This window comes from Panthera pardus, unplaced genomic scaffold (assembly GCF_024362965.1).
Source record: "Panthera pardus isolate Hobbes unplaced genomic scaffold, ASM2436296v1 HiC_scaffold_8, whole genome shotgun sequence".
NCBI lineage: Eukaryota > Metazoa > Chordata > Mammalia > Carnivora > Felidae > Panthera > Panthera pardus.
In genome coordinates this window covers 29,781,984-29,806,591 of record NW_026527013.1, presented here as the reverse complement: position 1 = coordinate 29,806,591, position 24,608 = coordinate 29,781,984, and the positions used below count along the sequence as shown (strand labels likewise).

The following is a 24,608-nucleotide window of genomic DNA, read 5'->3' as shown; positions in this document are numbered from 1 at the left end:
AAAAATTTAAAAAAAAACATTCAAAAGAAGCCCGAGACAAAAAACCATATATTGTATGATTGCATTTGTATGAAATATTTAGAACAGGCAAATCCATAGAGACAGAAAGCACATCAGTGGTTGCACGTGCTGGGAAAGCGGGAGGGGCAGGAGAAAGAAAGGGAAGAAGGAGTGACTGCTACTGGGTATGGAGTTTCTTTTGGGGGGTGATAATAATGTTCTGGAAGTAGATAGTAGTGACGACTGCACAACTCTGTGAATATACTAAAAACCAATGAAGGGCACACTTTAATTTTTTTTTAAGTTCATTTATTTTGAGAAAGAGAGAGTGTGTGTGAGAGACAGACAACGCATGTGCAAGTGGGAGAAGGGCAGAGAGAGAAGGAAGAATTCCAAGCAGGCACAGCGCTGTCAGCATGGAGCCCAACAGGGGGCTTAAACTCATGAACCATAAGATCATGACCTGAGCAGAAATCAAGAGTCAGAAGCTTAACCGACTGAGCCACTCAGGCTCAGCTTTTACATGAAGTGCACACTTTAAAAAATGAATGTTAGGGGCGCCTGGGTGGCTCAGTCGGCCTCAGTCGGCTCAGGTCATGACCTCATGCTTCATGAGTTTGAGCCCCACGTCGGGCTCTGTGCTGACAGCTCAGAGCCCAGAGCCTGCTTCGGATTCTGTGTCTCCCTCTCTCTCTGCCCCTTTCCCACTCATGCTCTGTCTCTCCCTGTCTCAAAAACAAATAAAGATTTAAAAAAAATAAAACAAAACAACAACCCCCCCCTGAATATAATATGTAAATTAAATCTCAATAAAGCTGTTATTAAAAACAAAAAAAACAAATAGGTTTTATTGTTACTGAGTGATAAAAAGGAATGAGCCCATGACACATGCTATATATAACATGGATAAATTTTAAAATCCTAATGTCAAGTAAGTGAATGATAAAAGCAGATCAGAGAGAGGTTGCTTCAAGTTGGGGATAGGAGAAAGAAGTGACTGCAAAGGGTTGTGAAGGAACTTTTTGGGGTGATGAAAATGTTCTAAAACTGGATTACATAGCTACATAACTGTAGCTATACATTTAGTAAAAATTATTGAATTGTACACTTATAGCCGCTGGATTTTATGGCATGTACATTACCCCATAAAAAAACTCAGGAAACCCTGACAGACTGCAACCAGAAGCAGAACATAGTACATATAGTCACTCCAGGACCCCGTGTAGCGGTACGTAACCGAATCCGAACACGTATGTGTACGCCAGGCTGCCTCCATTCTACCCCCAGGTTCATACTGAAGAGAGATATGTCTGTATGCTGATCAAAAGGCATGGTTGAGAATTTTCATCATCATCAAACTGTGGAAACAATCCACATACTCAGGGATACTAAAGTGGATGAATAAATTCAGGTGGAGTCTCACAGTGAAATTCTGCAGTTAAGAACAAACCACAACTACAGGGCACAGCACAGATGACCCTCAAAACCACTGCAGAGCAAAAAAAGCAAGACACAGAAAAGGACAGAATAGATAATTCTATTGCTATGAAACTGAACAACAGGCAAAGTTAATTCATGGTCTTGGTTACCCTTGGGAATGGACAGTTACTAGCAAGGAGATGGAGATGTTCCTGGGAAGCTGTTGGTGCTAGCCTCCTGACCTGGGTGTTGCTATTCTAGTGTATTCGGTTTGTGAACATGCATCAGGCTGTGTATGTGTTGTGTGCACTTTTCTGTATGTTACACTCCAATAACATGTCGAAAAAACAAATAGGACTATACCTACATCTTTTTCTGCCTCCACAGCAATCAAAAAACATTTTAATAGTCACACATTTTAGGAGTAAGCAATAGACCCTAGGATAATTGCAACAAAGCCTTGTAGAATGAAAAACTGATTCCCTGATTTAAGGATGGGTCCATGGCTCTGCTCAAATTCAGAGAAAGTCCATTTCATAGAAGCTCTTGCTCCCTTTGACAATTTAATGTGACAGAAACCATGATCTTCTCTAACTTTTTTGGGTAGTAAGGGCCATGCATTCGCTCTGCACAGGTGATATATCGTATAACTCAGCTCATTTAAAAAAATTTTTTTAATGTTTATTTATTTTTGAGAGAGAGAGAGAGAGAGAGAGAGAGAGAGAGAGAGAGAAAACAAACCCAAACCAGGCTCCAGGCTCTGAGTTGTCAGCACAGGGCCCAACACAGAACTTGAACCCACAAGCTGTGAGATCACGACCTGAGCTGAAGTCGGAGGCTTAACCAACTGAGCCACCCAGCTGCCCTCCAGCCTGTTTTTTTAGCAAAAACTTTGTAACTGTCATAACCCCAGCAATTGTAGCTACCAGACCTTGTATTCACTTGTGATATAAATTCGTCATCCCCTACACATCCTCGGCATTCACGTTTCACAAAATCCCAAAGAGATTCTTCTTTTCCCAAGCAAGTTCTCTTGGGAGAAAGCTTTTGAGTTTGGTCATTTTATTTTTAGCTTGGTTAAAAAACAAAATGAGCCCAAGTGAGGTCTGCTATGCCAGCCAACCTAAGACGTTTTACAGGTTTGCATGCTTCCTAACCCTCCCATTGTTCCCAGCCGACAAACGGTACCCTTGACAAAGTGTCGGCTCCAAATTACTTGAATCTCAAGCGTTTCTTGATGGGATCTGGCCACACACTAGCTTCTCTCACCATCCTCAGACAAAACCACACAGACAGGAAGGAAATGATCACATTCTTAAGCTCCCTTTCCTCTTCTTTTAGCTCCTTTTCAGACATATGAGCCGGGAAAATGGGCTCATTCTTATCATCAAAGTGCACATCAATGCGGTTATTTGTGGAATATAATCGCATTCCCCCTACAAATTCCCCCTTTGTGCCTACAAAGGTCATATGCCAGTAAACTGGTCCTTCTTATTGGGGGTGGGGGCACTCTTAAAACAAAACATTCCCGTGTAACTTACCCCACTAAAAATACCACAGTCTGTCCAGTGTTGATAAGAGACATCAGCCCTTCCCATACTACCCAAGCTCACAACTTCTGAGGAGAGCACTGGCTTGGGAAAGAGGCAGTTCTTCACACCCAAAGAAAATTCCTTCTTATTCCTTCCTCCCTCCCAAGTATTGGGACTTGGATCAGCCTTATTCTCTGAGTGTTTCCCGAGCTCTAAGTCACAATGAGGACAAGTCACAGAGCCCGAGGCTGAGCCATGAGGGCAGAATCAGACTTTTTCATCTCCTGGGAGAGAAATATATCTTCAGTTCCCAAGAGAATGTAGCAATGGAAAGGAGGAAGATGCCTGAAAACAATAAACTCATGTGTATCAGATACGGGAATCAAGCTGTAAAATAATGGTTTCAAATAGGCCACGTGATGTCTGGTGGGGGTGGAGAACCTGAGGGGGAGGGAGGTCTTGCCTGGTGTGGAGGTGGGTAAGGACACCGTAGAGTGGAGTGCTGGGGGCAAGTCAAAGGATATTGAGACAATATCCCGATCTCAACGGGCAGATGGGTAAAAAAGTAAGACACCCCAAAGCTTTCTGTAGACATTAACCCATTAGTGTTGACGTTACAAGGTAAAAATACCGACAGAATGACGGACACATCGCTAGTCAAAAGGGCAGTTTTGAACATACAGCTATTTAACCGGGGAGTTACTGCCACAAATGCTTCTATTTATCACCCAGACAAGTCTCTTTTCGCAGAGCAACATATGCTCTTAATACCGAGTTCCAACTCTTGGCTGTTGCCGAACTCCTTTTCATTCGAAGTAATTTAGGATAAGGAATCTTGCTCTGGGCAAGAGCGCGTAATCCAAACATACCTTTAGAGGCTTCTGTCCCCAGTGGGTTTTCTAAGAAGTCTGTCATGTCATGGTTCCAGGCGTCGCGGACCGCAGACTTGGACACCACCCTGTCATTCAGCCCTTGCTGTGGTCGGAAGTTATTTCTCAGATACTCCACCGACTTGACGTGGTCCTGCTGCTCCGTAGTGAAGATGGAATAAAAAGCCTCGAGCTGAACCGAGAACCAGAGAGGGAAGGGAAAACAAGACCACCGATGAGAAAAGCTAAGTGGTACAAGGTGGGTGGGGGTGATGAGAACACCAAATGCCAGGACTTGCCCAAGGCCGAGTCGGACAAGCCCAGCAGGACCCAGGTTGCCTGCTGGAGGCACTGCCGACAGGCTTATCTGGCTGTGGTTTCTGTCCTGACAGCCAACCAGTGGAACACCCCACCGGAGGGCTGTACGGAACTCTTTTAGTTGGGGTCTCGGAAAAGAGCTCCGGTCTCTCTGCTGTGCCCCCCTGGCAAGACCGTTAGTATTCTGGGGAGGAGCACAAAGTTACGGTGAAGCTGGCAGGTTCTGGAGCCAGACTACCCGGATGGCAATTCTGACTCCACAGCTCAACCACTCTGTGGCCCCGAGAAAGTTGCCTAACTGCTCTGAGCCTCAAGTGTTCCTCAATAAAGTCGTGATAATTATAGCAGCATCTACCCCAATCGGGTGTGTGCCAGGACTAAATGAGATAATCTGTGTGCAGTGCTTAAAACAGTTCCTGGCACGTAAGACTCGATAAAGACTAGTGACTGAATTCTTACTAAGCATCTTCTTACATACGTACTAGAGATCGAGTACACAGCAAAGCTGCTAAGGCTTAAAGCTGCTGGATGCAAGGCTTGTGAAGTAAACTGCCCAGTTTCAACATTTACCAGATGGGTAACCATAGTCAAACTCTTAAAGGTTTCTGTAACTCAAGTTTCCATATCTGTAAAAGACATCTATTACTAGTAGCTATCTTATAAAATTATGGAAAGGAAATTATTTAGCAGCCAGTAAGCCCATAGTAAAGGTTAGCTGCTATCATTTTCATTAATATTATTAAAAAACACTTTCGACAAGATTACCGGCCACACTTTTATGGAAAAGCAAAGAAAAAATAATCAGGACTCCAGGATCATACGTCCATTATCAAAAAGGATTTTCTGTGGCCATCAATCTTCTGTTCATTAAAAAAAAAAAACAACAAAGTAATTTCAGGGGTACCTGGCTGGCTCAGTCCTTTAAGCATCCGACTTTGGCTCAGGTCATCATCTCACGGTCTGTGAGTTCGAGCCCCACGTCAGGTTCTGTGCTGACAGCTCAGAGTCTGGAACCTGCTTCTGATTCTGTGTCTCCCTCTCTCTCTGACCTTCTCCTGCTAACTCAATCTCTCTCTCTCTCTCTCTCTCTCTCTCTCTCTCTCTCTCTCTCTCAAAAATAAATAAACACTGGGGCGCCTGGGTGGCTCAGTTGGTTGAGGGTCCGACTTTGGGTCAGGTCATGATCTCATGGTTGGTGAGTTCAAGCCCTACATCGGGCTCTGTGGTGACAGCTCAAAGCCTGGAGCCTGCTTCCAATTCTGTGTCTCTGGCTCTCTCTGCCCCTCTCCTGCTCATACTCTGTCTCTGTCTCTGTCTCTCTCTCTCAAAAATAAACATTAAAAAAATAATAAGAATAAACATACAAATCAAAACCACAATGAGATACCACCTTACACCTGTCAGAATGGCTAACATTAACAACTCAGGCAACGACAGATGTTGGCAAGGATGCAGGGAAAGAGGATCTCTCTTGCATTGTTGGTGGGAATGCAAGCTGGTGCAGCCACTCTGGAAAACAGTATGGAGGTTCCTCAAAAAACTAAAAATTGAACTACCCTACGACCCAGCAATGGCACTACTAGGCATTTATCCACAGGACACAGGTGTGCTGTTTCGAAGGGACACATGCACCCCCATGTTTATAGCAGCACTATCAACAAAAGCCAAAGTATGGAAAGAGCCCAAATGTCCATTGATCGATGAATGGATAAAGAAGATGTGGTATACATATACAATGGAGTATTACTGGGCAATCAAAAAGAATGAAATCTTGCCATTTGCAACTACATGGATGGAACTGGAGGGTATTATGCTAAGTGAAATTAGTCAGAGAAAGACAAAAATCATGACTTCACTCATATGAGGACTTTAAGAGACAAAACAGACGAACATAAGGGAAGGGAAACAAAAATAATATAAAAACAGGGAGGGGGACAAAACACAAGAGACTCATAAATATGGAGAGCAAACAGAGTGTTACTGGAGGAAGTGTTGGGGTGGGGGGTGCTAAATGGGAGAAGATTAAGGAATCTACTCCTGAAAGCATTGTTGCACTATATGCTAACCAATTTGGATGTAAATTTTAAAAAAATAAAAAGTAAAATTAAAAAAAAAATTGTGAAAATAAATAAACATTAAAAAGATTTTTTTAAAGGGTTTAAAAAAAAACAAAGCAATTTTATGATATAAGAGAAATGAAGCTGAGAATGGGTAACAGAGATGTGTTCTCAGTGGACCAGAAAGTTATCCTGGTCACCAAAGAAATAAAGTTAATCTAAAATGTTCAGCCATGGAAAATACTAACGCCTGAGGGATGGAATGAAAAAGAGAGACACTGAATGAACTCTTCCTGGCCCATTTGGCTCCCTGAATACCAAATCAGAATGCTTTCTTAGGACAGAATTACAACGTGAAAGATGTTAGATGCTTCCCAAGCAGGCACTGAGTGGCTGTCCTAGGCTTTGGGGGACAAGAAGGTGGCCAATACCAATGTGTAAAATAAACAAGAACAATATGACCGGGTGTCTTTCTGTGCCCCCTTCCCCTTTTTTTAATGTAGGCTCCATGCCCAACGTGTGGCTTGAACTCACAACCCTGAGATCAAGAGTCACATGCTCTACTGACTGAGCCGGCCAGGCCTCCCCAATCTGGGTTTCTGGATGGTAATCTCCAGGCCTGGAACTAACCCCAATGCTTCTCAAACTGCTTCAGAGAATGTCACAAAAATTGACCTGCTTGATCTGAAACTCACTCTCTTTGCATGAGAAAGCAATGATCATAGTGACTGTAGCCAAGAGAAATCATTTAAGTACCTGGATTCACCTATCAGTCCACCTCCCCTCCAATTCTCCTGCAAATGTAAAGTGATAATAAACCATGAAACTTTCCCTGCTTTTTCATTAAGGTAATAGAGTCAGGATGGTCTCTCAACGAGCCCAGAAGCAAAAGTAGCCTGGTACTGTGGTGTTATTCCCATTTTCTGCTGATCATGTAACTTCTAAATAACTCATGTGGCGGCTGTTCAGAATTGCCTCTCTTCCCACTCTTCCTTCTGATGCTCCTTCTTTATTTACAGTGAAGAGAGAGAGGCAATAAAACCAGAAAAATTAAGAAAATTGGACTGTTTACTCTGCCAAATGGGACCCACTCAGATAACTGGAGGTATTGAGAAATCAAATTGCCCCAACCTGGCAATGTATATGCTTCTGATAGGACTGCCCAAATCAGAACCGAACACATCCACCCGTGAGAGAAAGTTTCGGGTTTTTCTTAGAGAAAATAACTTAAAATTACATGGAAGGAATTAACAAAGAGCCTCTGGAGACCACCGAGGGAAAGACCAACCAAAATGATTAAAAGGATGGAGGATAAATCCCATGTGGAAAGGTTAAAGGAAGTGGTATTGTTTAGCCTGAAGAAAAGGCAAGTTAGGAGTAATTTGATTAAAGGCCCTTGTATGTGGAAGATGCTGAACAGCTCTTCTCCATGTCCAGAGAAGGCCAAAAAGAGGCAACTGGTTTAAATTAAAGCCTTAGAGACGTGAGTTGAATAAAAGGAAGAATTTCTTAACTCTCAGGGTGATTTTTTTTTTTTTTTTTTTTTTTTAATGGCCGGGCTGCCATACGTAGCAAGGTATACTGGAAATCTTCTGGAAGAGCAGCCGTCTGTCCTGAAATAGCATCATCTCTGAGATGCCAGAAAAGGATGGCCTTGGAGACTGTCTCGGCAATCTAAGATTTGTTTATTCTCTAGAAGACTTGCCTCTTTCACAGCTAGCATTTAGTTCTCCTACAAAGTTTATTTCTGATGCCTCAAGAATTAGTCATATAACTGTAAGAAGAGGCAGGTTCTGAATTTAACACAAAAATGCTTTTGCTTAAATTGCTCTTACAGCTTAATGACATGCCATGGCTTAAAAGCTCGGTAGCTTCCTTGTCATTACCTCAACTTTCCCAGAGATTTCCAAGGGAGGATGTGACGGTTCACGGAGTGAACTGATGACCTGAACGATATTATACTGTCACCTGGATCATAGCTTCACTGGACAGTCACACAAAAGAGGAAAAGGAGGTCAAGCTTAGCAGACTCATCAAATGTCCTTTGGTAGGTTGGCAGCATTCACTAGAACCCTGTCATTCCTCTAAGTTGAATGAAAGTTGCCAGTGGCCTCTCTTGTTGGTATCTGGCATGTTTGGCCATTGAGTGGAAACCGCCATGATCCCTGGGTTGGCAAAGGGAGTCTATGTTTTCACTTCGGCAGGTGAACAGTGATACTCTGGGTGAGAAATCCACTGCAGATTGTCCCTCGGCCCTTACCCTGGCTTTGTAACCACGCTCGATAAAGGGGAACCTGACCACCACCTGGACGTCCACTTTTTGAATCCAAGCAACACTATTTACAGAGACTACAATGAGAAGGTGTCCTCTAGGATTGTACCACATGGCAGCAATGCCCAACACGAAGCCACAGAACAAACTGTCAACCCTTCTAGACCTGGTTGACAGCTGCACAGCGATCTTTTAGAAAAGATCATGCCTCCGTTCAAAACTTTCTAGGGCCTCCAATTCTAATGGTGGGGCCCTAAACTCATAACTCTTACTCTTGCTATCTGGGTTCAAAACCCTGTTTTCAATTCCTACTTGCTACATGGGTGACCTTTGGTCAAAGTATTTGATGTTTCTGTGTTTTGGTATTCTTACTTGTACAACAGAGATAACATCAATACCTACCCCATGTAGTCCTTGTTACTATTAAATGAGTTACTATATATAATGTGTTAGGAATAATTCCTGGCATACAGTAGATATTCACTAAGTATTATTATCATTACTATTAGTCTTATTTTATGAGGAATGTGGGAACTAGGATTGTATTTTATGCTTCCAACAACTGTAAGATGTTCTCTCTGCTTCTCCCTCCTTTCTCCCTTGTAATGTATATTCATTCATCCAACCCATTATGTGACAGGTACTTTGTCATGGAACTTACAAACATTACTTTGGTTTCTAACTTGTTTTAGTTTAAAATAATCACGTTAGGGGCACCTGGGTGGCTCAATCGGTTGAACATCTGACTTCGGCTCAGGTCATGATCTCATGGTTCGTGAGTTTGAGCCCCGCTTTGGGTTCACTGCTGTCAGCCTGTGAGCGCACAGCCACTTCGGATCCTCTGTCCCCATCTCTCTGCCCCTCTCTGCCCTCTCCCCAAAATGAATAAATTTTTAAAAATTAAAAAAAAACAAAATAGTATCATTAAAGTAGCATTATTAACAACACTATTATATCATTACACTAGCAGCTATTTATTGAGTGTTTATTACGTGCAAGGCATTGTGATAAGAGTGCTTTGTGCTTTCCTTTAATCCTCACAGGAATCTCATTCGGTTGGTGGTATTGTCAGATCATTATTATTATTTTTGGCTGATGAGGAAACTGGGCTTAGAGACTTTACATGACTTTCCCAAGATCATAGAATGGAAGTGAGGATTAGAAACCTAGGTCTATATGACTCTCTCATGCTCTCAGCCACTTCCTGTCACACGCAGAATAGGCCTGCAGCATTATTCACCAAAAGAGTAACATTGCAGTGGAGATCTGAATGTGATAATAGAAGTCCCCAAACTGTTCCTTTTAGCTGACCCTGAAAGACCACTCATGCAGGGCACCCACCACTGGCAACAGAAATCTATTTGCACTTTTCTGTACTCTGGAAAGAAACAGCCTACGGCTCGACACAGAAGGAACTGGAAACCATGAGCAAGATGGCGGACCCAAGAAAAAGAAGCTGTGTACCACACAAAGCCCACGCTTTTATTCACCTATTCTTTTCCAGAGGCAAGTAATAAACACACTTGGATTTATCTTTACTTTAATATAACTAATGAAGTCTTTATCATTTAGTAAAAATAAATGAAAGTTTTTATTTCTATAATGTAAAATTGACTTTTTAACTTTTGAAGTGAACATGTAAAACATTTCTTTCTTTTATCCCTGCTTGGGGAGTTGTAATTGCATTTTAACTGGTGCTGTTTCAAGAACAATTTTAACCTTGAATTGCAAATGTGTTGGCTGGAAGTGTATATAAATCATTTCAACTTAGTTTTTATTATAAAAATATTACAGAGAATAATTAGTTTTTAATCTGTCGGTTCAAATCAAAGGAAAGTTGAAATCTATTCATGCTATTCTTGTGCAAAAAGAGCTCTCATCCACGAGATGTGGGGAAGGGACCATCGTGGCTGAAGGGGGAAAATGAGAGAAAATCAAAAGTAATATAATTATGAACCAGTAAAAGGCTCATGTGCACAATATTTTATAGGACGGGTATATAATGGCAGTGAAACAAAGCCAGAGTCCATTATAAACATAATAATAAACTCCAGGGTAAGCATTAAGAACTGAAATGTCACACCTAAGGTCATGAGACACTTTAGCGTCAGAACACATTTGAGGGGTGACAGGGCAGGCCCTGTTTTGCTGCCTCGTTATTAAACAAAAGTGATGGAATATTAAATTCCCAATAGCCTGGAGCATCCAAAGTTTTACTTATTGAACCATGGCTACAAAAATAAAATCCGAGAATAGCTAGCTAACTACACGGACATGTCCCTCCTGTAGCTACAGATAGTTTTGCATGAACTTTCTGTAGAAGTTTCCTTCTACAGAAAGAAACAAATTAAACCATAATTACCAAAGAAAACTATCTGTTGGGATTAATAATGACACCTCACCCCGCCATTTAAAAAACCTCTATTCACATGCACTGTGCCTTATGTGGTGTTGGAATAGAAACTTTCTGAATTATGTAATTCATTAGTTGTTGTGGCCTTGAGGTAAACGTCAGGGCTATTAATTAATAGCCAGTAGCCAAATGCAGCTGTCCCACCAGAAATGTGGCCAGGCCCATATGTTAAAATGATAATAATTTGGATATATTGGGTCGAATAAAATATAATATTACAATGAGTTTCTTTTTCCATTTTTTAATATGGCTGCTAGAAAATTTTAAATAATGTATGTGGCTTGTGTTTTATTTCTACTGGACAACGTTGCCCCAGAGCCTTGGTGATTATTTAACAATAGCAACAAAAAACCCACCTACTATGTCCCGCAGTGCCAGGCACTAGTCTAGGCATTCCACTCAGATTCCATCATGTAATCTTTATAATGGCTCCATGAAGTAGGTATGTTATTATCATCCCCATTTTACAGATGAAAACTGTGGCACAGAGTAAGCTGTTGAGTAGCTCAGTAATTTGGCTGAAAAATGGAGCCAGGAATGAAACCCAGGGAGTTTGGCTTGAAATGGAACATGGTCTTTTTTATTTTTTTAAGTTTATTTACTTATTTTGAAACACACACACACACACACACAGAGAGAGAGAGAGTCCCCAAGCAGGCTCAGCCATGTCAGCACGGAGCCCAATGTGGGGCTTGAACTCATGAACTGTAAGATCATGACCTGAGCCGAAATCAAGAATTGGATGCTTAACTGACTGAGCCACCCAGGTGCCCCAGAACATGGTCTTGTTTCAAAAAAGTTTCTTTGCTCTTTATGACAGAGATAACATTGGTTAAAAAAAAAAAAGTATGCAAATAAGCCTTTTCTATCCACTCCAGCTTATTGTTAGAAAAAAAAAAAAATCAAACATCCAAAAGCAAACAAACTAGACATCTTCCTATTTATTGATTACTTTTTTGACAGAACCTCTAAGAAGCACTTAAACAAAATTCACACTAGGGAAAATTATAGGTAGTATCGTATTTTAGACTACTGGAAGCAAATAGTCCTGGGAAAGGGAAGGCTGGGATAGTTTCCAACAGCCAAAACACCGTCATTTGGGAGCCACTGTTCTAGAATAAAACACATCCTAGTATACTGCACTCAAATGATCATGTTCTCTGAATGATCACAAGCATAACACAGGCACCATCTCAAGGTGCTAGTCCTGTTCCTTTGAAGTCTTACACCAGCACTGAAGAGTGCCACCATTTTGTTTGGGTGACAAAGTCATGGCACGATGCGTGCCTATTACTTACAGTAGATGTTCAGTGGAACCAAACACCTAAGCCATGCTGACTGCTGGCCAACCAAGCCAACGTGTGATTCCATTAGCAACACTGAATTGAGATCTAGATTATCACACAGGCCGGAGTCAGGGCTCACTGGCTACAGGACTGGTTTGAATATCCAAGGAGGCTCACAAAAGAGGCAAAATAAGTAGTTGTTCATATCCAGAAGGCTTCAAAGAATCCACATCATACAAGTGCTAACCGTTGCGTTTTATGGCGAACACACTCTCGTCTCCATCACCTACGGGCACTCACGCTGCGTAAGACAGGAGAGAACAGGAAACAGTCTTTGGAGAAAGGGAAGGATGAGGAACTAGGAATGTTTTCCTTCTGACAGAAGCAGACATGGGATTCTGTCTACTTGGTCTTCCGCACTGGCTGTCTGCCTTTCTGCAACGAACATTCTGTGCTAGCTTCCGAAAGAATGTTGGCAGGGTCAGGGTGGGAAGGTCTGAAGCGATAATACTTGGATGGCTAATGGTTTCCTTTCCAAGGGCTGACACCGCCGTGACCTCCAAGCAGTGCGCCAGAAAGGATTCTGTTTGGCCACATGAAAATGAGTTGTTTTCCTCCCTTGGGGGAGAGAGAGAGAGAGAGAAAGGGAAGGAGAGGAACAGATGAAGCTGTGTCTGATAAAAGGATTATCTAAGGGTGGTTTCTAGTAAAGAAACTGGGAAGCCAATACGATTAATTTATTTCTTCACTATTTCCTTGAAATAAAACTACCTACAGAAAAGTCATATATTGGAAGTCACAGAGCAAAAGTCTTTCACGGTTTCTTCTCTCTGAGGGTCTCAGTGGCAGGCAGTGAAGAGCAAACAGCTGTTAACCAAACACTTTCTAAGACCCCCAGTCACTGGATGTCAAAATGCTTCTCACTGACAGCACTTGACAAGACACCCAAGCCTACACCTCCGCCTTTTGTTTGGACCCATGAGATATCAGAAATTCTAATAAAAGCCAGTACTAAACAATTACTACTCTTTGCCTCTCCCCTTCACAGTGTCCTACAAAAAAAGTAACCAGACTTGCATGTCTTAACCTTGTTCTCTCAAGCCCTTGTATCTTTGAAAACAAAAGCATCTATCTTAAGGGACAAAAAAAGGATCCCTTTTCAAAATGCCCTGCCCCAACCCAGGGGAGATAAAAATTTGGATTACAATTTTACTTTATTCTAATAAAACAATGCTGACTTCACCATGAAGAAGAAAACTCATTTCCTAATTCATTGTCTTCTTAGGGCTGGAAATCCTGTCCGGCAACCAAATTTCTAGTACTTCTTTGTTCATCAGAGAAGAAGTAAGAGAAAACAAAATTCTCAAAGTACAACGTCAACAGCAGTGAAGCCAAATAAGTCTGTGTGGCCTAACTGTAACGTGTGTCTCCTGCACATAGTTCCTTCTAAACGTGCTCCATTTACCCCCAGAGGGACAACACTTAAAGCTTTAGAATGCTGCCTGGTACCTTTGATGATTTACTTCAGGATGGACATGGGACCCAAGGCCAGCCAATGTGTTGGCCAGCCAACATCTATTCAGATTCATCTTCTCGAATACTTGAAGTAGGACCCACAGTATTGTTAGCTGGTAGCTGGCACTTGAGTCGAAAGGTAAATAGGTATGAGAGTAACCATATTTGGCCAAGTAACCAAAAGAAAACAAACTGGGAGACAGAAGGGATGAGAATTTTGTGGAAGTACAGAATCACAGAGCTGTGGCAGAAACTCCAAGACTTAAGACCCTGTGTGGCCCCTGAAAGATAGAATGTGCTTCATCTTCTAGTTACGGTCCTGGTTATGACCGCTCTGTCTCAGGACGCCTCGACTATTGTTTCTTTAAAATGCCCCCTTATGTGAGCTACTTTAAGTGGGTTTCTATTTCTTAAATCCAAAACAGACCTGACCGCAACACCATCCAACCCTATTTCCCCCGGTCTCTATTCTGTACTCTCTGCCCTTATTAGGAAAATCTTTGGACTATTCCCCATGGCAGCCAGGTCCACAATCTTGTTGTCTGTGTTCAGTTTTACCACTGATATTATCACATAATTCCAGAACCTCCCCTTGCCCACTACAATATTCCTTAGTCCCAGCTGTCACGCTCTGGGAAGACATTTCTGTGAGCAGCTCTAGTAAGAACCTTCCATTTTTAGACCATCCAGGTTAATGGCTCAAATCCCTTTTCTTACAAATCCTACCCATTGTTGTTGGTTCTCGTTTCTGAAATTATGGAGAAGAAACATAATCTTCTACTTCAGTGCATGCTGTATTTCGATGTCTCACATATATCCCCTCTAAGAATTTTCTTCTATTATCCTTCATGAGGTGATTCCAAGGTTCCCTGTCCCTTCTCACTCCCACCTGCCTGGTGGTTCCTATTCCTCTGACATGGCCCCCAACCCCATCTCCATTTCACCAATTTCTAAATGCATCCTCCCGTGAAATCAGCCCAGGTCACACTGGGAGAGAAGCGGTCAGTGTCGTGGTCACCAACGTGGGTTTTGGAATCAGACAAACCTGGGCTTGGTTTCTGGCTTCAACATTCATTAGCCATGAATTCTTGGGCATGTTACCCAATCCCTCCAGGCCACGATGTCCTTATGTATACATCTTAGCCCAAGAGCCGTCTCTCAACTGTGTTTGCCCACTAAGTTGGCTATGACTAAAGTGTTTGCACACAGAAAGAGTTCAATCGATGATATTTATTCTTTCATTTCATTGTGTATACAATCCCTCTCTTTTCTGAACCTTGGGTAGGTTTAATGGGTCAGAGCATGATCTCTGGGGTCGGACACCATGGCTTAGTCACTGGCTGTGTGGCCTTCGGCAAGTTAGTTCACTTCTGTGTCTCTCTATTAAATGGGGGTACAAAAGGGTACTTACCACGTAGGACTGTTGTTCTTGAGGATTAAATGGGTCAACACATATAAAGAGCTTAGAAGAGTTTCTGGCACAAGCTATCATCATCATAGAGGGTAGTATTCTCTCCTCAAGATCAATACTTCCATAATACTCGATTTCATAGCTGCAGCTCTGCTCAGCCAATTAATTTGCGGCTGAGAGACCATGTTTCATAGTTTACAATTCTTGGTTTCAAAAATATGTTTGTTGGAAAGAATGAAGGAATCAACGGGGAGCAGAGGATCAAAATTAAAAAAAAAATCCTTACTGGTGTACTGGAACAATGTTAGACAGTTCAGTCAACATAAACAAACAAGTAAACACAGAGGCCCCATTTGGGGCTGAATATCTACCTGATGGTAAGAGATGGGGACAGGCTTCCGGAAGACTATCCACTCCACAATTTCACTACATGGTGGGGTGGTCAGAGAACCTGTATACCGGTAATAGCTGCCCAGGGATGCAGGCAGGAGGTCCCGGAGGACGAAAGGATCCAGAAAGGTCTCCTTCTCTGTTTGGAGGAAGAGGGAAAAGAAAGGCACAATGGTAAGTCGTATTATGCTGCAGACACACAGTCAAACCCTCGGCATGCTGGTGCCACATCACAAGCCTTATGTTTGTTTACATCCTGAGAAGCACTAGCATTTGGTGGTGGGAGGGCCATAGAAAACAAAGCAGTGTTTCCCAGGGTGTGTTCTGAGACACCACAGTGCGCTGTTTTTCATGAAAAACACGTTCCATGGTGAGCAACGCAGGGCAATCTGCAGTCCCTCCCTCTTGCCCCAGGTAAGAGCCACAACACTAGCACAGTGAAGTCTCTGAGAAGTTCTGCAGAAAACAAACGGACTTGATTTTATGTAACCCACCCCTTCCCAGTCTTGCTTCACCACTGAACCCTTCCCCATCTGATACTTATGAACTAAAATCAGTGGAATGAACTCTGGGATGCCCAGGAGAAACTCAGCATGAAAAGAAAACTATAAGCCAACCGTAAAGCTCAATTCCAAAGTTGGTTAAATCTCATTATAGTTTCACCCAGTGCCTATCCAAATCAAAGTGAAATCTAACCAACAAACAACCCTGAGGTGAATGGGTTGTATGATGGCCCTGAAAACAGGCTCCTTCTTCTTACAAAAGCAGAGGGGTCTTTCCATAAATAGGGGAAATGATATTTTCAGTTGAGACCTAAAAATATTATCTCACGATAACTCTATGAGAAAAACAAGGTGTGGAAGGGAATAGTGCCTGCCCGAGACCACATAGCTCCTAAGTGGCAAAACTGGGATACGAACCCAGGCACGTTGACACCAAAACTTGGACTGACTCAGCTAAAGATGAAGCTGAAGTTAACTATGTGAATATTGAAGGGTGGGGGCAAAACAGAAGAAAAGCATTTGTGGCTGTGCAAACAGCACGTGCAAAGGTCCGGAGGCAGTAAGAAACAGTGCAGCAGTGATGAGGGCACAGTGTTACAGTTCTCCCAATCAGGCACAGTAGATCATCCAGCCTCTTTCCCAAATCAGAGAAGGCTCTACTCTCTTCCTGGGTCTCCAAAGGTTTAGCCCTCCCTGAATTTAAGTCTGGGATTCCTTTCTTATACCTTTTAGGGACATAATAAGGCTATTATAGTCCTGTTAGTGGTTTGCCTTAGCTCCCTGATGGCCTTCACCATGGGCCCAAGGACATTCCTGGGGGGCACCTGAGGGCCCCAGGTTACTTTCTGGACACATCTGTGCCCACAGGAATATTCTTTCCAGGCTCCCACCCCTCTTTCTTCTTCTTTTATGCAGAACAATCAGTACAGGTATTTGGGCAACTGTGTATCCATAGACTCCAGAGATCTCTGTAACTGGGGGATAATGCAAAACCCCAACAGAAATCAACTCTTCAAAGGAAATTTTTTTTTTTTTTTTTTTTTTTTTGCCGGGTGGCTCAGTCAGTTCAGCGTCCGACTTCAGCTCAGGTCATGATCTCATGGTTCATGGGTTGGAGCCCCACATTGGGCTATGCGCTGACAGCTCAGAGCCTGGAGCCTGCTTTGGATTCTGCGTCTCCCTCTCTTTCTGCCCCTCCCCCACTCATGCTCTATCTCTCTCTCAAAAACAAACATTAAAAAAAACTAAAAAAATTTTTTCTTTAATGTTTACTTGTTTTTGAGAGAGAGAGAGAGAGAGTGAGAAAGAGAGAGCGAGTGCACAAGTAGGGGAGGAACAGACAGAGAGGGAGACACAGAATCTGAAACAGGCTCCAGGCTCTGAGCTGTCAGCACACAGCCCGACACGGGGCTCGAACCCACGAATCATGTGATCATGACCTGAGCCGAAGTGGGACCTAGGTGTCCCAAATGACTCTTTCAAAATAATTAAAATGGCAATTTCCTTTTGGTAGAGATTAACTGAATAATACTTCACACTTATTTAACTTTTACTGTATGCCAGGCACTATTCTAAATATTTACATGTTGTAAACATTTAAGCAGTACTCACTGTGTCAGGTCTTTTTCTTAGAACTTTACAATGATTAATTTATTTAATTCTTAATATAGCCCCACAAAGTAGTCCTACTATTCCCAATTTACAGAGCTGGAATGCACAGCCAGGTAGTTGGGTTTAGAGTCCAGGCTTTTATTATTCTTTTTTATTCTTTCATTTTATTTTATTTTATTTTATTTTATTTTATTTTATTTTATTTTATTTTATGAGAGACCACGAGTGGGAGAGAGGGGCAGAGGGAGAGAGAGAAAAAGAGAGAGAAAGAGAGAGACAGAGACAGAGACTTAATCAGGCTTCATGCTCATCGCAGAGCCCAACGCAGGGCTCAGTCTCCCGACCCTGAGACCGTGACCTGAGCTGCAATCAAGAATCTCTCAAGTGACTGAGTCAGCCAGATGCCCTAGGCTTCCATTGTTCTTAAACCATCACTATATGCTTTTAATTTACAGCACTCTGTGTATGTGCCTTTAATAATCCAACTTTACAGATGTGGAAATCAAGGCACAGAGAGTTTAAATAACCAAGCCCAAGGTCACTAGTGAATGCAGAGACAGAAGCATTTATTCATGAGACTCAGAAAACTTGGCCGAGTCTCATACAGGTTTTCAATTCCACTTTTTTTTAAAGAAAAATTAAATATTAACTAATAGAGGCAAAAGTCTTCAAATTATAGGGCTCTATAACCAAAATGACAAAAGCGGTTTCTGTTTGGACAAAAGGCCGGAAATCACCGAATTGCTCCTCCGCCCGCTGGCAAGTGTGGGTTTTAATTTCAACCTGGTTACCAGCAGCCTAATGATGGGGTAAATGTCTGCAAGCGGCTTGGCTGGGACCGGGTTGGCTGGGAGCAGGAAACATGTTGGCCTTTGCTTGCCGCCTCTGTGCCTCCTGGGCTGTGTAAATAGACAACACAAGGCCCCAAGCAATACAGGGGGCATAGGGCCTGGCATCACAAGCCACAACATCACCATCTTCATTGTAGGTGAACTTGGCATCACACCACAGCCCACCGAGCTGCCTTAGGATCAAGGGATCCAGACTGAACGACCAGAAAATCTTTCGAGTTTTTCCCTAGGAGCCTGATCCAATATGTGGGCTGCAGTTCAGCATGCTGCGGGCAGACAGGTAGAGACGAGAAAATCCCTCCACACTAGCACACCCACAGGGGTGAAGCCCCACCTACAGCATCCAGTCCAGGAACAGGCGGTGGCTTTAAGGAACATGAAAAGATAGAGCAGAAACACCTGCCCCGCCAACCTGAGGTGGCCGGATTTCACAAGGGCACACTGTTTCAGCAGGACTGGGACTCTGAAATATACACAAGTTCCTGTACGGGCTTATGAATTCGGCAGGGACAGATGGAAACTGCAGGTGTGACCATTGCTATAAGTGCAGAAGGGTTTTTTTTTTTTTTTTTTTTTTCCTTGACCAAACCCAAGGGCTTCAGAGGCAGGTTCTAGCATTAACTGATGAGCAGGTGCCATCAAATGGGTGGCAGGGCAGGTAGACATGGTGACAGGGACAGAGAAGCAGCTTTGCTGCTTGTTGACTACGCCACAGTCACCGCCATTGGGTCGGATTCTGAGACCTGAGAGGGGCTTAGACCACCCTAGTTCAGAGGCTTTGGGAGTCAAGGAACCCTTTATTCAAACAAAATCTCACACGGGAAGCAGCCAACTCAACAAGTTCAAGTGCAGCCCCTGTGGTTAACGTTGAGCTGGGAACCCAGGGACACCTTGGAAACCACCAATTTAGTCCAATTCTTTAATTTTACGGCTGGGGAAATAGAAGACCAGAGGATGGTCAAACACTTGAGAACACAGAAATTCAGATGGGATCCTTTCTTCAAAGAATCTGCTCAGGATCTGGGACAGTAAGCCTAGGAGTAGGAGCTGAAAACCAAAATCCAACCACTGCCCTCTTCAGCCCCTCATGTCTCCGTCCCTACGGAGTTGGGGAGGAGAGAAGATTCCCAGCCCCTAGGGTTCAAATCTCAACTCCCTGACCTGTAAGCTGTGTGATCTTAGTTACTAAAGCTTCCCGGGCTGTTGTGAGCTTAAAACATAGTAAGCATCTCATAAATGACAGATATCATTCTTATTCTAATTCTTAATACTTGTATTATTATTATTACTTTTTTAAACTACCAAGGCCTGGCCACCTACACCTTACATAGCTATGTACTTCCTTTAATGCTTGCACATGTCTTTTTTTTTTTTAACCTTGATTACTAGTGCCTTAAAGGTGCATCACGTCTGACATATGCCCCATCAACCTGGGCAACACAGGTTAGAATTTTCTTTGCCAAAGCTCTAGTAAGAGCTTTGGAACCAACAGATATTTAATAGCTGTGTGACTTTAGGGAAAGGTCTTAAGCTCTCTGAGCTACTTCCCTTATCTGTAAAATGGGAATTCTGAGAGTATAACTCTTCGGGATTGTTGTGACAATTAAGCAAGCTCATAAATATAAGGGGCTTAGCACAGCGCCTTGGGAGCCCTGATTTATCAAGGCAAGCACTTGGCTGAGAGCAGACCAGCTCATTTTGTGTTTTAAGCCAGGGATTGGCAAATGTTTTCTGTAAAGTGCCAGATAGTAAATATTTTAGGTTTTGCAGGCCAAGAGGCAAAATCAAAGATGTCACACAAGTACTTATATTAACAAACACATTTCCACCACCTTATTTTTTTTTTTTGTACAACCTTATTAATGATATTCAAAACACTAATAACAGAGAACAATTTTAAATCGATACATCTATTATAAGAAGAATGAATTGTTTTGTGGGGGATAACATTTCACTTAGAGTTTGAATGTAAAAACCATTCTTAGGTCAAGGGCCATACGATGATAGTCAGTGAAATGGATTTTGCCATCAGGCCACATTCTTCTCTACCCTTACCTTGATGGGGGTAGGGGGGCAAGTGTTAGAAAGTCACCCTGATAACCAGGGCTACAACTTGGGGGGAGCAGAACTTTACATGTTCAAGTGTCTCTACCATTAGTGATCATTTCTTTGGTGAACAGACATTCCAGAATTAACTCTTGAGTTGTTGTCTTTCCTCCTTGAGTTTTCTAGTTAACACCGAACATTAATTTTTACTGATCTTCCTGAACATTCCATTTCCTGCTCAGCCCCATAGGGAATGTTCCACTGACAAATGGGGTGCTCATAATGCTCCGTTGTAAGTTAGAAATAATTTTAGAGATGGTGGCACTCTATTTCTCACACTGCCCACAAAGCCCACATAAGCCACAAGGTACGCAACTGGCTGGACCCAAGACAGGGAATTCCTGAGTACAGCCACAGAGAAGGAAGGAAGGATGTACTTTTCAGGTGAAAACATAAACTCCCCCAATATCTGCAAAATGGGATTTTAACAGTGTCAAGCGCTTAAGTAGGTTAGATGAATAAGTGAGTATTAAGTGAATTAACATTAGTTAAGGGCTGAGGAGGTTGTCTGGCACAGCAGAAGTACATATTTAAGTACTTGTTACCTGACTCTTGTTATAAAAGGGCAGTTTGACTCCAAACCCATCCTGATTAGGGCATGCTGCCTCCAACTCTGATCCAAATTAGTAATTTCAATTCAAAACATTCCTTTCCCAGCCACTTACCTAGTTGAGAAAAATATTGGAAACACTATACCACCATTCATTCCATTAAACCATAATAAGAAGGTTCTGTGCATTACTAGATAAAAGAATTGAAAGGGAATGAATCTCATATTCCACTTTCAAGGATCCCAGTGCTGTATGCAGACAATATTATATTTTAATAATTAATTGTTCATCAAAGAAAAAGATGAAGAACAGGGATGCTAAATTCAAAGTTATTCAAATTGCAAAAATGAATAATGTATGACTTTTATATTAAATACACACTGTATTAAGTAGTCTACATTTCACCCAACTCTGTCTTTCATTTTTAAGCATTTTGCACGACAATATGAATAATCAGTTAGGGGAGGTTTATTTAGAAAAAGAAATACCTTATTTGAATGCAAACGGAGTATATCCGAAGATGATTAAATTTTTCTTATCAATTAGAAAATTTTGTATGAGGGCTTTAAAGTCATGGTCAACCATTAAACCCAGCGCAGCCCAGTTATCCTTTTCAACACTAAATTAGAACTGGCTCGATTCTGTTCAATTTCTTATTTCTGATAGCAGTGCCAGGAGGCAATCTTTAATTAAAGAAAATTTGAAAGATTCAAACATGCATAATTGGATTAAAAATGTGATCATTAAAACATTAGATGATAATCATCTGATTGATTGCATTTTTCAGTGTGTTAATAACCTAATATTTTCAATGCTTTGGTTATATAGGAAGGAAGAAATCCCTTTAGAAGGTACGATGAACAATCAAAATACAGAGGAGACCTATACAGTAACCAGGAATTATGGAATGAGACTGAAACACAAACAAGCAGACCTACCCCAAGGAACACAGTGTTACATGGGGCAGAATGTGGCGGACCCTAAGGGAGGGATATCTGTGCCACTCTTCAAATGAGCAGTCAATCAATTTTAGGAAGTGTGTAAGATAAACAAATCAAAGAAAGCCCAAGCTTCTGTCTTTAGCCCAATGACTGCTGAGTTTCTTCAGGATTTCCCAAAACTTTTTGTAAGGAAAAGCTATTATGTTTCCCTTAACCGCTTAAAGTCACTGGGGTAGGACTGGTCTTCTGCTTCCTGCTGGGAAGCGTAGGGAGAGAGTGACATTGGAAAACACTGGGTCACAGGTCACTCTACACGGGGGAAGAAGATTTATGACACTGCTGCTCAGAGTTAATGTTCATGCACATCACCTGGGGAGCTTGTTCAAATGTAGATTCTGATCTGGTAAGTCTGGGTTCGAGCGGAGAATCTGCGTTTTTCACAATACTGAGTATATTAGAGTAGTCAGTTTCTGTAAGGACTGTATTAATGGGCCCCCACAGTGTCCGAAGCATCATTCACTGCTACTTTCTGACTGTTAGGTACAGCCACACATGATCACATTACCCAGGGCCTTTGCACTGGCTCTTTGCTCTGAAACATTTCCTCACTGCTCTATTCATGGCTAATTTTAGAGCAAATGCCTTTCAGCTGCTAATAACTTAGTCCGATTTGAATGACATTTCTCAGTGAGGTCTTCCCTGACTACTATTTTGAAAATGACAATTTTCAGGGCAGGCTCATGAAGGAAGCATTTGATTAAAAACCTGAAGGCAGAAATGAGCCATGCAGCAACCTGGAGAGAACATTCCAGGCAGAGAGAAAAGTGCAAAGGGATTCTTCCTGGTGTGTGGCTGGGGTGAAGTGAACAAGAGGGAAGACAGAAGGAAAAGTTCAAGAGCCCCAAATTTGATAGGCTCTAGGAGGAAAAAGATCAGCTGTTGGTTAAAGTACAATCTGGAATTAGGCTAAAAATTGTGAAGAATGCCATCGATGACTCTATGAGTCTAGAAACATGAGTCTATGAGTCTAGAAACCGAGAGTCTGATCCTGGGTTAAGTCTGGATCAGCCATGAATGGGCTGTATGATTTGAGAATGGCTTTCGTGTGACAAGCTGGTGACCAAAGGGCCTGTTGACCACAGGAATGGAAAATGGAGGTCATGATAGAAATAAAGAGCCTGAGGACCTGAATCCAGGGGATTTAGGAGCATGGCATCTAGATGCCCTCATGGAAGTCAGAAAGCATTGGATTATAATTAAGATGGTGGCAGAGGCCTCCTAGAAGGAGCTGAGGAATTAATGTTATGATCTAAATACAAGCAATGATACCTGCTCTGTGTAAATGGATGTTGGCTGTTAGGTAGGTCATCTCCCTGACATCAGCAAGGAGGAAGGAATGGGAAAGATGGAGCAATGGAAATGCGCCTGGCCCGTAAGAGGCTTCATGATAGATGATTTTAGGGAACAAACCTAAAGTTACAGCGAGGGGATCCTGGGGAAGTCCCCCAAGAATCACAAAGAACTGAGGGATTCCAAAGAGTTACAGAGGACGTTGGTTCCATTTCATTTTACAATTGAGGACAATGAGGTCCAAAGGGGGACAGTGACTGAACCACGACCACACAGTGAAGTAGAAGTGAATCTGGGTCTCGGATGCCCAGCGCCAGGCTCTTTCTTATCCTATTCTGGGTCCCTGGGCTCTGAGTTCCTCCCTTGCCCTGATGTAAAAATGATGGGAGGAAATCTCACTGAAGAATGAACTTGGCTTTTATAAACATAAATCTAACCCTGACATTGCCCAGGTCAAATCTTCCAGTGGTTTCTCACTTCAATTAGAATAAAATCCAAACTGCTTACCGTGGCCACGAGGCCTTATATGATCTATCTACCTCCGCAGCCCTTCACCTCTGCGCTCACCTTTGCTGACAACCCACCTGTCTCCTCACCTTGCTGTTCCTCGCCCACCTTGCTCGAATGCTCCTCCCCAGCGTCACTCCATACAGGGGATTTCTTTTCACCCTGAGTCCTGCAAGGTGAAAGGTTATCTCCTCAGAGCCTACCCCAGACACCCCATCTTGGTATGTTCCTGCTGCATTCACTGTATCACACCTAGTTCATTTCCTTCCCACTCTGCTTTTACTTGTTTACTGTCTGTCTTCCCCAAGAGACTGATTGCTCCACAAGGGCGAACACCTCGCCTTTCCCGTTCACCCCATATACCCAATAACTGAAACACTGCCTGGAACATAGCAGGTGCCTAATAGTTATGTGAAAAGAGAATGAAGGAACAAACAAGCATGGTAGTTGGGATATCTTAAATAACCAGTGCATCCTAGATATTGTGTCTCTTTCATATCTAAGTCACTGACAACTATAAGACACATCATTATTTCAAGGCAACATGCCGCTAATTAATGACATGACATCATGTGTAAGATGCATCCTGACTTTAGAGTTGTTAAAATATGATGAAAAAAAAAACAAACCTGTAACTATGTGTGAGGATGGATATTAACCAGACTTGGAGTGGTGATCACTTCACAATGTACACATACATTAAATC

General features: G+C 42.4%; 1 protein-coding gene across 4 annotated transcripts in view; it reads right to left on the bottom strand.

The window, feature by feature from the left end:
- The window catches only part of PTPRG (protein tyrosine phosphatase receptor type G), a 712,041-nt gene that overhangs the window by 131,272 nt on the left and 556,161 nt on the right, over positions 1 to 24,608 (bottom strand). For all 4 annotated transcript variants that reach the window (XM_019469870.2, XM_019469872.2, XM_019469869.2 and 1 more), the window contains 2 exons: positions 15,464 to 15,621; positions 3,821 to 4,013 (listed from right to left, as the gene is read on the bottom strand). In XM_019469870.2, coding sequence (XP_019325415.1) covers positions 3,821 to 4,013; positions 15,464 to 15,621 — 351 coding nt within the window. The remainder of the gene's footprint in view (positions 1 to 3,820; positions 4,014 to 15,463; positions 15,622 to 24,608) is intronic.